Source organism: Colletes latitarsis, chromosome 13, assembly GCF_051014445.1.
Source record: "Colletes latitarsis isolate SP2378_abdomen chromosome 13, iyColLati1, whole genome shotgun sequence".
Taxonomy (NCBI): Eukaryota; Metazoa; Arthropoda; class Insecta; order Hymenoptera; family Colletidae; genus Colletes; species Colletes latitarsis.
This window is the reverse complement of record NC_135146.1, coordinates 9,088,525-9,104,049: the sequence shown is the minus strand read 5'-3', so window position 1 is coordinate 9,104,049 and position 15,525 is coordinate 9,088,525. Positions and strand designations below refer to the sequence as shown.

The following is a 15,525-nucleotide window of genomic DNA, read 5'->3' as shown; positions in this document are numbered from 1 at the left end:
GATCGATTTCGAATTTGCTCTCATTAGTGAAGAAAACATCATTCCAGAAAAATTCATTATACTTGAGGTGATCTTTAACATACTATAATTGTTTCTTCCGATTCACCTCAGAAATCATTGGTTTCTTCCTCTGAACTCTTCCAAATAAGCTCCATTCAGTGTTCTACAGATTGTACTTGCACTAACCGTTTCTTTCTTTAGATTACTCAGCTCTTCCGCCATTTTTACAGCACTAGAAAAAGGATTTTCTTTTACTTTTCTGCAAATTTGCCTCACATCACTCTCATTGAGTCGAGATTATTATATTTGTCAATGATCTTTTTCACAGCCACATGGCTTCTTTGCACAACTGTAGCAATTTCTCTTAAGGACTGTCTTTTTATATGCATTTCGATTATTATTTGTCGCTCTTCAACAGTTGTTTGTTTACCCATTTCGAGATTACATAAATAGTGTCTCCTTCTGTTGTTTTGTCATGGAAACAAAACACTGGGATTCCCCAAGATCATGTTACTAAACAGTGATGCCAACATAACCAGAAATTGTTGCAATAGTTATAACTATGTACATAAAAGCATGGGTGTTAACTTTTTATTGACTCAAGGAAAAGGGACTGTTTTTTGGTCGCCGTTTATGATCAATATTACTTAACAATCCAAGATTATTATATTTGTGAATGGTCTTCCTCACAGACACATGGCTTCTTTGCACAACTTCAGCAATTTCTCTTAAGGGATTATTGCTGTCTAGGCTGTCATATCTTCGACCTTTCTTTGTGATTTTTTTTTTAACGACAGGTAGGTTGTTTTGTGGTGACATTTTGCAGATATATTTACTCGTCTTATAGGTATGTACAGTATTTTTTTCATCAAAAAATATTAAGAATTGCGAGAGTTATAGCTTCTTGTTTAAAAAAACGCATTTAAACTGGCTTATATGATATTTCAAGATCTTGCAGACCGATTGACTTCAAATTTGGAGAGAATATTCAGCAGACACGCCTTTATATCTGGAACTAGAGATTTAAAAAAATATTGAGATTTACTATTTTTCTTGATACGCTAAAGACAAACGAGCGATTAACAAATAGAAATTCGAAACTTGAAGCGTCGCCATTTCTTTATTTATCAGGATTTTGACTTCTCCCTAGTTCCTGTTATAACTACAACCTTCCTCATGAAGATACTTTAACCCTCTCTGTTTCAAATTATCTGGAATCCTGGAAGCCATTGGAGCACCTTTTCCAAAAGGGCCATTAAATAAGATGTTATAATTCCCACGATTTTTAATATTTTTCCATGGAAAAAATATTGTACATGCTTATAAGATGAATAAATATATCTACAAAGTCTCAGTACAAAACAGTCTACCTATCATTAGGAAAAAAATCATAAAAGGGGCCGTGAATTTGACAGTCTAGACAGCAATACCTCCTTAAGGCTGTCATTTCTTTGGTCTTTTTTTGTGATTTTTTTTTTAAACGACAGGTAGATTGTTTTGAACTGAAATTTTGCAGATATATTTATTTATCTTATAGGTGTGTATAGTATTTTTTTCATCAAAAAATATTGAGAATTGCGAGAGTTATAGCTTCTTGTTTAAAAAAACGCATTTAAACTAGCTTACATGATATTTCAAGATCTAACAGACCGATTGACTTCAAATTTGGAGAGAATATTCAGCAGACATGCCTCTATATCTGGAACTAGAGATTTAAAAAAATATTGAGATTTACTATTTTTCTTGATACGCTAAAGACAAACGAACGATTAACAAATAGAAATTCGAAACTTGAAGCGTCGCCATTTCTTTATTTATCAAGATTTTGACTTCTCCCTAGTTCCTGCTATAACTACAACCTTCCACATGAAGATACTTTAACACTCTCTGTTTCAAATTATCTGGAATCTTGGAAGCCATTGGGGCACCTTTTCTAAAAGGGCCATTAAATAAGAAGTTACAATTCCCACGATTTTCAATATTTTTCCATGAAAAAAATATTGTACATGCTTATAAGATGAATGAATATATCTACAAAGTCTCAGTACAAAACAGTCTACCTATCATTAGAAAAAAAATCACATAAAGGGCCGTGAAATTGACAGTCTAGACAGCAATACCTCCTTAAGGGTGTCATTTCTTTGGTCTTTTTTTGTGATTTTTTTTTTAAACGACAGGTAGATTGTTTTGTACTGAAATTTTGCAGATATATTTATTTATCTTATAGGTGTGTATAGTATTTTTTTCATCAAAAAATATTGAGAATTGCGAGAGTTATAGCTTCTTGTTTTAAAAACCGCATTTAAATTGGCTTACATGATATTTCAAGATCTAGCAGACCGATTGACTTCAAATTTGGAGAGAATATTCAGCAGACACGCCTTTATATCTGGAACTAGAGATTTATAAAAATATTGAGTTTTACTATTTTTTTGATACGCTAAAGACAAACGAGCGATTAACAAATAGAAATTCGAAACTTGAAGCGTCGCCATTTCTTTATTTATCAAGATTTTGACTTCTCCCTAGTTCCTGCTATAATTACAACCTTCCTTATGAAGATACTTCAACCCTCTCTGTTTCAAATTATCTGGAATCTTGGAAGCCATTGGAGCACCTTTTCTAAAAGGGCCATTAAATAAGAAGTTATAATTCCCACGATTCTCAATATTTTTCCATGAAAAAAATATTGTACATGCTTATAAGATGAATGAATATATCTACAAAGTCTCAGTACAAAACAGTCTACCTATCATTAGAAAAAAAATCACAAAAAGGGCCGTGAAATTGACAGTCTAGACAGCAATACCTCCTTAAGGACTGTCTATTTATATGCATTTCGATTATTATTTGACGCTCTTCGACAGTTGTTTGTTTACCCATTTTGAGATTACATAAATAGTGTCTTCCCCTGTTGTTTTGCCATGGAAACAAAACACTGGGATTCCCCAAGATCATATTACTAAACAGTGATGCCAACATAACCAGAAATCGTTGCAATAGTTATAACTATGTACATAAAAACAGGGGTGTTAACTTTATATTGACTCAAGGAAAAGAGACTTTTCTATAGAAGACAAATTGAGCTTTCAATACCATACACCTTTCCCCTGTTTTCTTTCGTACCTTTCAAATTAGTTCAAAGAGGAGTTGAAAATTTCAATTGTTAACTTTACATTGACGCTCACGGTACGTACGGTTGATTTAAATATACATATTTTAAACACTGACTTTCACTGCAGGTTTGATTATTACATTGTTCGCTGCGTACATGATTCTAATGGAGAAGAAGTTTTCGTCGCAAAAATCATCCTCTGAAATTTGGAATATATTTTTCGCCGGTCGTTACATTATACTGCTAATGGGTTTGTTTTCCATTTACACTGGCCTCATCTACAATGACATATTCTCGAAGTCCATTAACTTGTTCGGATCTAGCTGGCAAATTGGTAAAGAGAAATTATCAAGCATCAAGGATCATAGCATGCTTCAGTTGGATCCGGCTACAGAAGAATATAAACAAGTGCCTTATCCGATGGGTATGGATCCAGTTTGGGTGCAGGCGGAGAATAAGATTATATTCTTAAATTCGTACAAAATGAAATTGTCGATCATCTTCGGTGTCGTGCACATGATTTTTGGTGTCTGCATGAGTATCGTCAATATTATGTAAGTTCAACTTTGATATACATATACTGCATATAATTAACACGTTGTGGACCCGTTTAGGGTTTACTTTTAGTTAGAAAAGTATCGAATCAAGGTTACACTTAAGTTAAATGGAATCAACCAGTCGAAGAACAATAAAAGTCAAGATATCATATTAAGTAATTTCATAATTTACCTATTTACTTGATCGATACATAACTTGTTATATTTAGAATAAATTTACTTGATCGATACATAACTTGTTATATTTAGAATAAATTTTCTTAATAAGTATGCTCGATGCTCTAAATTGAGGAAAAGAAAGTCGAGAAAAAGTTAGAATTAAATATAACTTGGAAGTAAGTTATCGATAGAAGAAAATTCTTAATCACTGCGAGGCATCTCTTACGAATAAAATGATTTCTTAATACTGAAACGATTCTTCCGCAGAAAGTGTCCAACGTTTGATTGCATTGTTCCATCTATAAAATATTATTTTCTAAACAAATAGCTTTTTCGAAACGATCGAACATATTACTAACAATATCTGCATGCTACTCTTAGGTATTTCAAGAAATACCCGAGCTTCTTCCTTGAATTCTTGCCACAACTGATCTTCCTTGTTTTACTATTTTTCTATCTGGTGGTTTTGATGTTTGTAAAGTGGGTTTTGTACGATGCCGCCGCAGAAGGTGCGTATTCTAATTTTTAATTAAAATTCTAGTCTACGCATGGACATATTTAGAATTCTATAGAAAAATTGATTTTTCCAATGTATCAGACTAAAAGAAGACCCCGTTAATTAAGCTCCCAGGCTCCTCGAGACATTAAATACGTTTGTTTTTTTACTATTTATAGATAAGGATGCTTATGGTCCAACGTGTGCTCCATCAGTCTTGATTACGTTCATCAACATGATATTACGTGGCCATACTATCATGCCAGGACGTTGTTCGGAGTACATGTACCCAGGCCAAGCTACCGTACAACTAGTCTGTGTTTTAGTGGCGGTGTTGTGCATACCTATAATGCTCTTTGGCAAACCAGTTTTCTTTTTGATATCAAAGAAGTTGAAGAAAAAGAAATCGGACAAAATTTTCGTAAGCAAATATAATTTTCATAGATTTATTATTAAGTTTACATCTACAAATTCTCTGGGGATTATTATTGCCTTTGGTATTTAATTATAAGGTGTAGAAATGAATTTTACGCCTTTTCTTGATAATTTTAATTCAGTGGAACCTTAAATTGTAAAAAATGACTCGTTTAACGAGTGACGTGGATAGGGGAATCCCCGAATTGTGCGATGGAACTTTCCGTGCCATTGCTACATCAGTCTGTTCAGGAACCTCCGCGAACGATCCGACTTCGATTATGATGAAACTTCGTACACTTATGAAGCAGCCAAAAATAATCGACACGAATTTTTTTTTAGCTGCGGTAACTCGAGTTTAAGGGGTGAAACCACCCTTTGAAGTTTTGGCGCGAAACGGTTATCTCGAAAACGGAAAGACATACGAAAAAATTGTTAATGGGCGAGGTTAATGGTTTCTTATGTACAATAACATGGTGTTAAAAAATTTAACAAAATACAATTTGTTTATAACAAAAAAAATTTATTAACTTAATTTTTCATTTTATTGAAATTTTCGAAATGACAAAAAAGGAGGAGCATTTTATTCCAAATCCATTGGTATGTAATATTTTTAAATTGCCTCCTACAGTTTTGCAGATTTTTATGGTTTACATCTTGCGCGCATCCATTATGGTAGCAGCCGTTCTAACTTTGATTTTAATGAAGCACTGTAGGCTTGCACTAAATTATACAGTAACAAGTAACAAGTAACAATAACAGTAACAAGTTTCTTAACAGCAATGAAAAGATTAATTGTTTTTATTACTCACCTATGACATCGTGGCAAAGGTGGAGCGATTTCTAAATTCTAAATACATACAGTGTGTATAGCAATTACTCTATGTAGTTTCGAGAATAGTGGTACTCGTCGAAAAAATGCTTGAAACATAAAGATTTCTTACACCATGCGCATTTAATTATTGCCACATCACCACAAATATGGCATCTTGGTTCATTTTTAACAGAATAGCAGTACTAAACAGAATTCTGGAATGCATTTGGTTTTTCATCTGTACAGGGTATTCGGCCACCCCTGGGAAAAATTTTAATGGGAGATTCTAGAGGCCAAAATAAGACGGAAATCGAGAATACTAATTTGTTGATGGAGGCTTCGTTAAAAAGTTAACAAAATTAAATTAAAAAATTTCAAATCATTCTGAAAAAATTATTTTTGGTTGCGGGGCTCAATTACAATCATTTTTGGTGGATACACATACCCTTGAAATCCTACCCATTTTCGAGATAAAAATTCGAGTAGGTACTGAAATTTTTAGATGAAATTAAAAAATTTCAAATCATACTAAAAAAATTATATGTAGTTGCAGGGGTCAATTACAAGCATTTTTGGTGAATAGGCATACCCCGAAATCTTACGCACTTTCAAGAAAAAAATTCTTTACCGAAAATCTAATGTGTAGTTAGAAATGTTTCCCTCGTGCATATCTTTAAAACGTTATAACTTTTGAACAAATTGAAGGATTTTAATGTTTAAAAAAGCAAACGACGCGTATTTTGCTAGAGAATATATAGGAATTCTAAAAATGTTCAAAAAGTTGAGTCTTGACCTCGAAAAGTGAGAAAACCCCCATAAAAATAGTCGAATTTTCAAACAGCCATAACTCCTATAATAGTCGATGGATTTCATTGAAATTTAGTCTGGAGGTAGAGCTCATATATACCTACAAAAAAGTATTAGTCCATATTTCCATACTGCGCTGGCAAATTTATTAAAAATGAAAAATTAATTTCTAAGAAAAATCGACAGGGGGAGTCCCCTTTTTTGGCAAAATTCAAAATTTTTAAATCATTCTAAAAAAATTATTTTTAGTTGCGAGGGTCAATTTCAATTATTTTTAGTGAATAGACATAGCCCCGAGATTCTACGTATTTTCGAGAAAAAATTTCGGGAAGGTGGAAAATTTTTTTGGCGAATTTAAAAAATTTCAAATCGTTCTAAAAAAATTATTTTTATTTGCGTGGATCAATTTCAATTATTTTTGGTGAATATGCATATCCTCGAAATTCTACCCACTTTCGAGAAAAAAATTCCTTACCAAAAACATTACTGGAAAATGATTCCCTGAAATTTCATGCATATCTTTAAAACATCATAACTTCTGAACGGATTGAAGGATTCTAATGTTTAAAAAAGCAATCAACGCGTATTTTAGTAGAGAGTATGTAGAAATTCTAACAATATTGGAAAAGTTGCTCTTTGATCCCGTAAAATGTGAAAAACCCCATAAAAGTGGTCCAATTTTAAAACGGCCATAACTCCTACAATACTAAAGGTATCTCATTGAAATTTTTTTATAAAGCAGAGCCCATGGGCACCTACAAAAAAGTATTAGACAATTTTTCTGTAGGATGTCAAACGAAATTACTAAAAATCAAAAACGTATATTTAAGAAAAATCGGCGAGGGGTAGGTGCCTAAATTTTTCAACGAAAAAAAAAGATTTCAAAACGTTTTGGAAAAATTATTGTCGGTTGCGGGGGTCGATTATAATCATTTTTTATGAATTGATATACCCCTCAAATCCTACCCAGTTACGAGAAAAAAATTCGAAAAGATGCGAAATTTTTCAAAAAAATTAAAAAATTTCAAATCGTTGTAAAAAAATTATTTTTGATTGCAGGGATCAATTATAATCATTTTTGGTCAATAGACATACCCTCGAAATCCTAACCATTTTTGAGAGAAAAATTCCTTTCCAAAAATATAATCTGAGGCCTGAAATGGTTCCCGTAAATTTCATGCGAGTCTTTAAAACACCATAACTTCTGAATGGATTAGACGATTTTAATGTTCAAAAAGCCAAACGCAGCGTATTTTACTGTAGAATATGTAGCAAATATAAAAATATTCGAAAAGTTGTTCCTTGACCCCGTAATGTTAGAAAAACCCCATAAAAATGATTCAATTTTCAAACAGCCATAACTCCTATAATAGTGAATATATTTCAATGAAACTTTTTTCTGAAGTAGAGCCCATAGGTACCTACAAAATAGTATTAGGCAACTTTTCTGTAGGATGTCAAACGAAATTACTAAAAATCAAAAACGTATATTTAAGAAAAATCGGCGAGGGGTAGGTGCCTAAATTTTTCAACGAAAAAAAAGATTTCAAAACGTTCTGGAAAAATTATTGTCGGTTGCGGGGGTCAATTGCAATCATTTTTGGTGAATAGACGTTCCCTCAAATTCCTACCCACTTTGGAGAAAAAAATTCGAGAAAGTGTGAAATTTTCCAACAAAATTAAAAAATTTCAAATCGTTTTGGAAAAATTATTTTCGGTTTAAAATTAAAAATTTAAGTTTAAAATTATATTGTATAATTTAGTGCAAGCCTACAGTGCTTCATTAAAATCAAAGTTAGAACGGCAGCTACCATAGTGAATATGCGCGCAAGATGTAAATCATGAAAATCTGCAAAACTGTAGGAGGCAATTTAAAAATATTACATACCAATGGATTTGGAATAAAATGCTCGTCATTTTTTGTCATTATGAAAATTTCAATAAAATGAAAAATTAAGTTAATAAATTTTTTTTTGTCATAAACAAATTGTATTTTGTTAAATTTTTTAACACCATGTTATTGTACATAAGAAACCATTAACCTCGCCCATTAACAATTTTTTCGTATGTCTTTCCGTTTTCGAGATAGCCGTTTCGCGCCAAAACTTCAAAGGGTGGTTCCACCCCTTAAACTCGAGTTACCTTAGCTAAAAAAAAATACGTGTCGATTATTTTTGGCTGCTTTATAAGTATACGAAGTTTTATCAAAATCGAAGACGAATCGAATGACATATAACTCACCCCGATCGGTGAACCATCCGTTTGCTAGGAATGTACCAGTAGCGCTAATAACTCTATGTACTGTTTACCCTTATGGCTTCTATGTTTAAACGAGCATAACTTTCTGTACGATTCACATACCGTTGTATCCAACTTGAAGTATTAAAGTGTTCAAGTGCAACGTTTCTAAAAGTTTCATGTCCTTTCAGAGTAATGGGACCACGTCTCAGGATATCGAATTGCAATCGGAGACTCTGCAGCCCGTTTCTTCGAGCAACGAAGCAGCCAGCCATGATCACGAGGAGGAATCGTTCGGCGAACTTATGATTCACCAAGCTATTCACACCATAGAATACGTTCTCTCCACGATATCTCACACTGCTTCGTATTTACGTTTGTGGGCCTTGTCGTTGGCCCATGGACAGTTGTCCGAGGTATTGTGGACAATGGTATTACGCAGAGGTTTGGGGGCCACGCAGAATGATTATACGCAGAGCGTTGTTTTATTCTGCCTCTTCGCCGCTTGGGCCTTCTTCACCCTTTCTATTCTTGTCATGATGGAAGGGCTCTCAGCTTTTCTTCACACGCTTCGGCTTCATTGGTAAGTGAAAACGATTGTAACATCTTTTTGATGTTATGTTAAAGGGTATAGCCGAATAAGGGGGTCAAATGTGCCCCCAAACCAAATTGAACGATGGGTTCATTCGATAGCTTATAAAAAGAAACCCCTATGTGCCAATTTTTAACTTGAAATCTCGACCGTGGGAGTAGTAATGAGGTGAAAACGAAAATCATGTTTTTGTACAATTTCTCTTGACCTATTGAGTAAAAAAATGTAAAAAAATTCAGAGACACTTCGGGTACTGGGACACATATTTTGGGAGATTTTCAGATTTTTTGATTGAAGAACCAGGTAGTAAAAAATAGAAAACCGCGAAAAGTGCCGGAAAATGACAATTACGTATTGAAGAAGGTCCGGAACTACTTTTATGCTTTTACAGTAAACACGTATTGCTGTTACTATTATTCTCAATTTTTTTCAGATTTTTCATTTTGGTGCGCCGCACTGGAAAAAAATAAAAACCGATTTTTTCCACATTTCCTGCGTATTAAAGTAACTTACACGTTGAATTTTTATGCATTCTTCAATATACGAGTGTTTTATACACTGTTTAATGTTTCTACACTAACAAGGGACCATCCCGAAGTGTAAATCTCCAATTTTGATGAAACTTCGCAATTATGTAGTTCTCATAAATCTATTAGACACGTATTTTTTTGTAGCTGCTAATATTCACTTTAAGGGGTTGAAATCAGCCCTCAAAGTTGGGGGTTCGAAACATACTTTGTTGAATATCTCGGAAACTATTAGAGATAGGGGTGTGCTTCAAATGGATGAAATTTAGGTTTTTAAACGGCGAATTTGATGGTGTAAAGAGATTTGCAAAACTTTTATTTGTTTAAACAATATGTTAAAAAATAGCACATATTTTTATTTTTCTCGTTGGATATTAATGATTTTTTTTTCTCCATTTGTACAGAGAAACCACACATCCATGTACAAAATACGGATAAATAGGAATTTTGATTTATTCACAATAAAGGGAGATTTTATATTTGTAATTTTTTTCGTATTTCGTGTTGTACGAAGTACCAGATCGCATACAGGGTGTTCGGCCACCCCTGGGAAAAATTTTAATGGGAAATTTTAGAGGCTAAAATAAGACGAAAATCAAGAATACCAATTTGTTGATGGAGGCTTCGTTAAAAAGTTATTAACAATTAAATTCAAAAATTTCAAATCGTTTTGGAAAAATTATTTTCGGTTGTGGGGGTCAATTACAATCATTTTTGATGAATACACATATCCTCGAAATCCTACCCTCCTTCGAGAAAAAAATTCGGGAATGTGGTGAAATTACTCGGCGAAAAAAAAAATTTTTCAAATCGTTCTAAAAAAATTATTTCCGATTGCAAGGGTCAATTATAATCGTTTTTGATGAATAGATATACCCCGGAAATTCTACCCAGATTGGAGAAAAAAATTCGAGGAGTGAAATTTTTCAACAAAATTAAAAACTTTTAAATCGTTCTAAAAAAATTATTTTTGATTGCAGGGACCAATTATAATAATTTTTGGTCAATAGACGTACGCTCGAAATCCTAACTATTTTCGAGAAAAAAATTCCTTAACGAAAATATGGCCAAAAATGCTTCATGCGAATCTTTAAAACACCATAACTTCTGAACGTATTGGACGATTTTAATATTTAAACAGCCAAACACCGCGTATTTTAGTGTAGAATATGTATCAATTATAAAAATATTGGAAAGGTTGTTCCTTGGCCCTGTAATGTTAGAAAACCCCCATAAAAATGGTTCAATTTTCAAACAGCCATAACTCCTATAATAGTGAATATATTACAATGAAACTTTTTTATCAAGTAGAGCACATAGGTACGTACAAAAAAGTATTAAACAACTTTGCTGTAGGACGTCAAGCGAAATTATTAAAAATCAAAAACGAATTTTTAAGGAAAATCGACGGGGGGTAGGTGCCCAAATTTTTCGACGAAAAAAAAATTTTAAAATCTGTCTAAAAAAATTATTTTTAGCTAGGGGGATCTATAACAATAATTTTTGGTCAATAGACATACCGCCGTATTCCTAATCACTTTCGAGAAAAAAATTCGAGAAGGCGTGAAATTTTTCGACAAAATTAAAAAATTTCAAATCGTTCTAAAAAAATTATTTTTGATTGCAGGGACCAATTATAATAATTTTTGGTTAATAGACGTACGCTCGAAATCCTAACTATTTTCGAGAAAAAAATTCCTTAACGAAAATATAATTTCAGGCCAAAAATGCTTCCCGTAAATTTCATGCGAATCTTTAAAACATCATAATTTCTGAACGGATTGGAAGATTTTAATGTTCAAAAAGCCTAGCGCCGCGTATTTTAGTGTAGAATATGTAACAATTATAAAAATATTGGAAAGGTTGTTCCTTGGCCCTGTAATGTTAGAAAAACCCCATAAAAATGGTCCAATTTTTAAACAGCCATAACTTCTACAATAGTCAATATTTTTCATTGAAATTTTAGGGGGAATTAGAGTTCATGGATTCCTACAAAAAAGTATTAAACAACTTTTCTGTAGAATGTCAAACGAAATTACTAAAAATCAAAAACGAATTTTTAAGAAAAATCGACAAGGGTAGGTGCCTAAATTTTTCGGCGGAATTGAAAAGTTTCAAAACGTTCTGGAAAAATTATTTTCGGTTTTGGGGATCAATTACAATCATTTTTGGTGAATAGACATAGCCACGAAATCCTACGCATTTCCGAGAAAAAAATTCCTCACTGAAAATATAATTTCAGGCCAGAAATGTCACTCCAAAATTTGAAAACGTCATAACTTTTGAACGGTTTGAATGATTTTAATGTTTAAAAAAGCAATCAACGCGTATTTTAGTGAAGAATATGTAGACAATCTAAAAATATTGTAAAAGTTGCACCTTGATCCCGTAAAATGTGAAAAACCCCATAAAAGTGGTCCAATTTTCAAACGGCCATAACTTCTACAATAATGAACGTATCTCATTGAAATTTTTTTCTGAAGGTGAGCTCACAAATACCTACAAAAAAGTACTAAACAACTTTTCTGTAGGACATCAAGCGAAATTATTAAAAATCAAAAACGTATTTTTAAGGAAAATCGACAGGGGGTAGGTGCCCAAATTTTTCGGCGAAATTGGAAATTTTCAAATCGTTCTGGAAAAATTATTTTCCGTTGCGGGGGTCAATTATAATCATTTTCGGTGAATAGACATAGCCACAAAATCCTACGCATTTTCGAGAAAAAAATTCCTTATTGAAAATATAATTTCAGGCCAGAAATGTCACTTCAAAATTTGAAAATGTTATAACTTTTGGACGGACTGAACGATTATAATATTTAAAAAAGCAATCAACGCGTATTTTAGTGAAGAATATATAGAAATTCTAAAAATATTGGAAAAGTTGCTCCTTGATCCCGTAAAATGTGAAAAACCCCATAAAAATGGTCCAATTTTCAAACGGCCATAACTCCTACAATAATGAACATATCTCATTGAAATTTTTTTCTGAAGGTGAGCTCACAAATACCTACAAAAAAGTACTAAACAACTTTTCTGTAGGACGTCAAGCGAAATTATTAAAAATCAAAAACGTATTTTTAAGGAAAATCGACAAGGGATGGGTGCCTAAATTTTTCGGCGAAATTGAAAAGTCTCAAATCGTCTGGAAAAATTATTCTCGGTTTTCGGGGTCAATTATAATCATTTTCGGTGAATAGACATACTCCCGAAATCTTACCCACTTTCGAGAAAAAAATTCAATATTGGTGGAATTTTAAACGTTAATAACTTTTTAACGAAGCCACCATCAACAAATTGGAATTCTTGATTTTCGCCTTATTTTGGCCTCTAGAATCTCCCATTAAAATTTTTCCCAGGGGTAGCCAAACACCCTGTATGCGATCTGGTACTTCGTACAACACGAAATACAAAAAAGATTACAAATATAAAATCTTTCTTTATTGTGAAAAAATCAAAATTCCAATTTATCCGTATTTTGTACATGGATATGTAGTTTCTCTGTACAAATGAAGAAAAAAAAAATCATTAATATCCAACGAGAAAAATAAAAAAATGTGCTATTTTTTAACATATTGTTTAAACAAATAAAAGTTTTGCAAATCTCTTTACACCATCAAATTCGCCGTTTAAAAACATAAATTTCATCCATTTGAAGCACACCCCTATCTCTAATAGTTTCCGAGATATTCAACAAAGTATGTTTCGAACCCCCAACTTTGAGGGCTGGTTTCAACCCCTTAAAGTGAATATTAGCAGGTACAAAAAAATACGTGTCGAATAGATTTATGAGAACTACATAATTGCGAAGTTTTATCAAAATTGGAGATTTACACCTTGGGATGGTCCCTTGTTAGTGTAGAAACATTAAACAGAGTATAAAACACTCGTATATTGAAGAATGCATAAAAATTCAACGTGTAAGTTACTTTAATACGCAGAAAATGTGGAAAAAATCGGTTTTTATTTTTTTCCACTGCGGCGCACCAAAATGAAAAATCTGAAAAAAATTGAGAATAATAGTAACAGCAATATGTGTTTACTGTAAAAGCATAAAAGTAGTTCCGGACCTACTTCAATACGTAACTGTCATTTTCCGGCACTTTTCGCAGTTTTCTATTTTTTACTACCTGGTTCTTCAATCAAAAAATCTGAAAATCTCCCAAAATATGTGTCCCGGTACCCGAAGTGTCCCTGAATTTTTTTACATTTTTTTACTCAATAGGTCAAGAGAAATTGTACAAAAACATGATTTTCGTTTTCACCCCATTACTACCCCCAAATCGAGATTTCAAGTTAAAAATTGGTACATAGGGGTTTTTTTTTATAAACAATCGAATGACCCATCGTTCAATTCGGTTTGGGGGCACATTTGACCCCCTTATTCGGCTATACCCTTTCCTGTATCTTCCCATTGCTGAGGAGGTCGTATTAATTCGTAGAATTTTTTTACTTTAATGCATAATATTCTTATACGAATCAACCAGATCATCCCTCATTTTCTAAATATTTGTTTCCATTGTTTACAAGTGTTTTCCCTCGTTTTCAAGGGTGGAGTTTATGAGCAAGTTCTACGAGGGCCAGGGCCACGCCTTTCAGCCATTTTCCTTTAAGAGTATCTTAGACACGGAGGAAAACGAAGATTGAGCCGCCTTCGATCAACAATATTTATAACACGTCTGTCGTGCTACGCGTTAAGACTTTGTTTTTATTTTATAATCAACTCAATTGTATAAAGTATCAACCACGGGATTAATAACCAGATATTTTAATATTCGCGACGCAGCCTTAAATCCAAACTATTTGCAAAGTCGGTACTTTTGGAAACTTATATTTGATCCTCCATTTTGACGTCCTTTTTCGGATGTACTTCGAACAATGACCACCTTTGATATGCCAGTTTTTCATGTCCTAGAAATTCGTTGAAATTATCGCCTGAAACATAGAAATGTTCGATGAATTACAAAGTATCAAGGTTCTTCTATTGGTGAACAGTATTGTAGCAAATTGGAAGAGCCAGTCGCTCGGGGGACCATCACGGCAATCTAACTGTTAATAAAATTCGGAAGAATAACGATAAAAGGAAGATATTTATTGAAAATCGTGTTACTGGATATAACAAGAAATTAGAGTGTATCTATACTAACAATATATTTTTGTTACTGGCGTACAATTTGATATAACTTTTACAATAAATTTAAGTGTTAATCTTCAGCATTTTATAATAATATTGTGGTCGAGTAGAAATTACAGAGTATATGTAGTTTCTCTCTGAACCTAATGGACACTATCGTCGTCGAAATGATGGAAATGATTCACAATCTTAATACGTTGCAAACTATGAAATCTGAGAGAAGGGATGGCGTAAATGTACATACTATATCGTTAGAGTACAAATTGCTGTGCGTGATTGGCAGAAAGTATTCGTCCTAATAAAGAAAGGTGTCATTAAAGATGTATCCGATACGTGTAGATATTAATATGACATTGGAAAAGAGAGTGATGCAAATACACATATATGGCTATATTTTGTCAACATTGTAACAGTAATTTGTTTAAATACCCCTATAACATCTTTCCATTTCCCATACCGTCTCACATCAAACGTCTGGGTGTACTGATTTAATTAAAATTCAAAAGTACGCGCCATTTTACGATTATACCATCATCTACGACTGTTAAGGATTCTTAAAGAACCTTCACATCGCGAGGTTTATGATTTTAGTGAGATTTTAGTATAACTTTTGAACCATTAAAAATATCAAAGTATGGTTTCCACAGAAAAATATTACAAAATTCTCCCGTT

The 15,525-nt window shown here is 32.9% G+C and overlaps 1 protein-coding gene across 2 annotated transcripts in view; it reads left to right on the top strand.

Moving 5' to 3' along the window:
* Positions 1-15,255, top strand: part of Vha100-2 (V-type ATPase subunit a family protein Vha100-2) — a 117,431-nt gene extending 102,176 nt beyond the window's left edge. For both annotated transcript variants that reach the window (XM_076780782.1, XM_076780784.1), the window contains exons 10-14: positions 3,243-3,669; positions 4,213-4,340; positions 4,507-4,748; positions 8,792-9,183; positions 14,270-15,255. In XM_076780782.1, the coding sequence (XP_076636897.1) occupies positions 3,243-3,669; positions 4,213-4,340; positions 4,507-4,748; positions 8,792-9,183; positions 14,270-14,366 (1,286 nt within the window). In that variant the 3' untranslated portion in view covers positions 14,367-15,255. The remainder of the gene's footprint in view (positions 1-3,242; positions 3,670-4,212; positions 4,341-4,506; positions 4,749-8,791; positions 9,184-14,269) is intronic.
* The last annotated feature ends 270 nt before the right edge of the window (positions 15,256-15,525 follow it).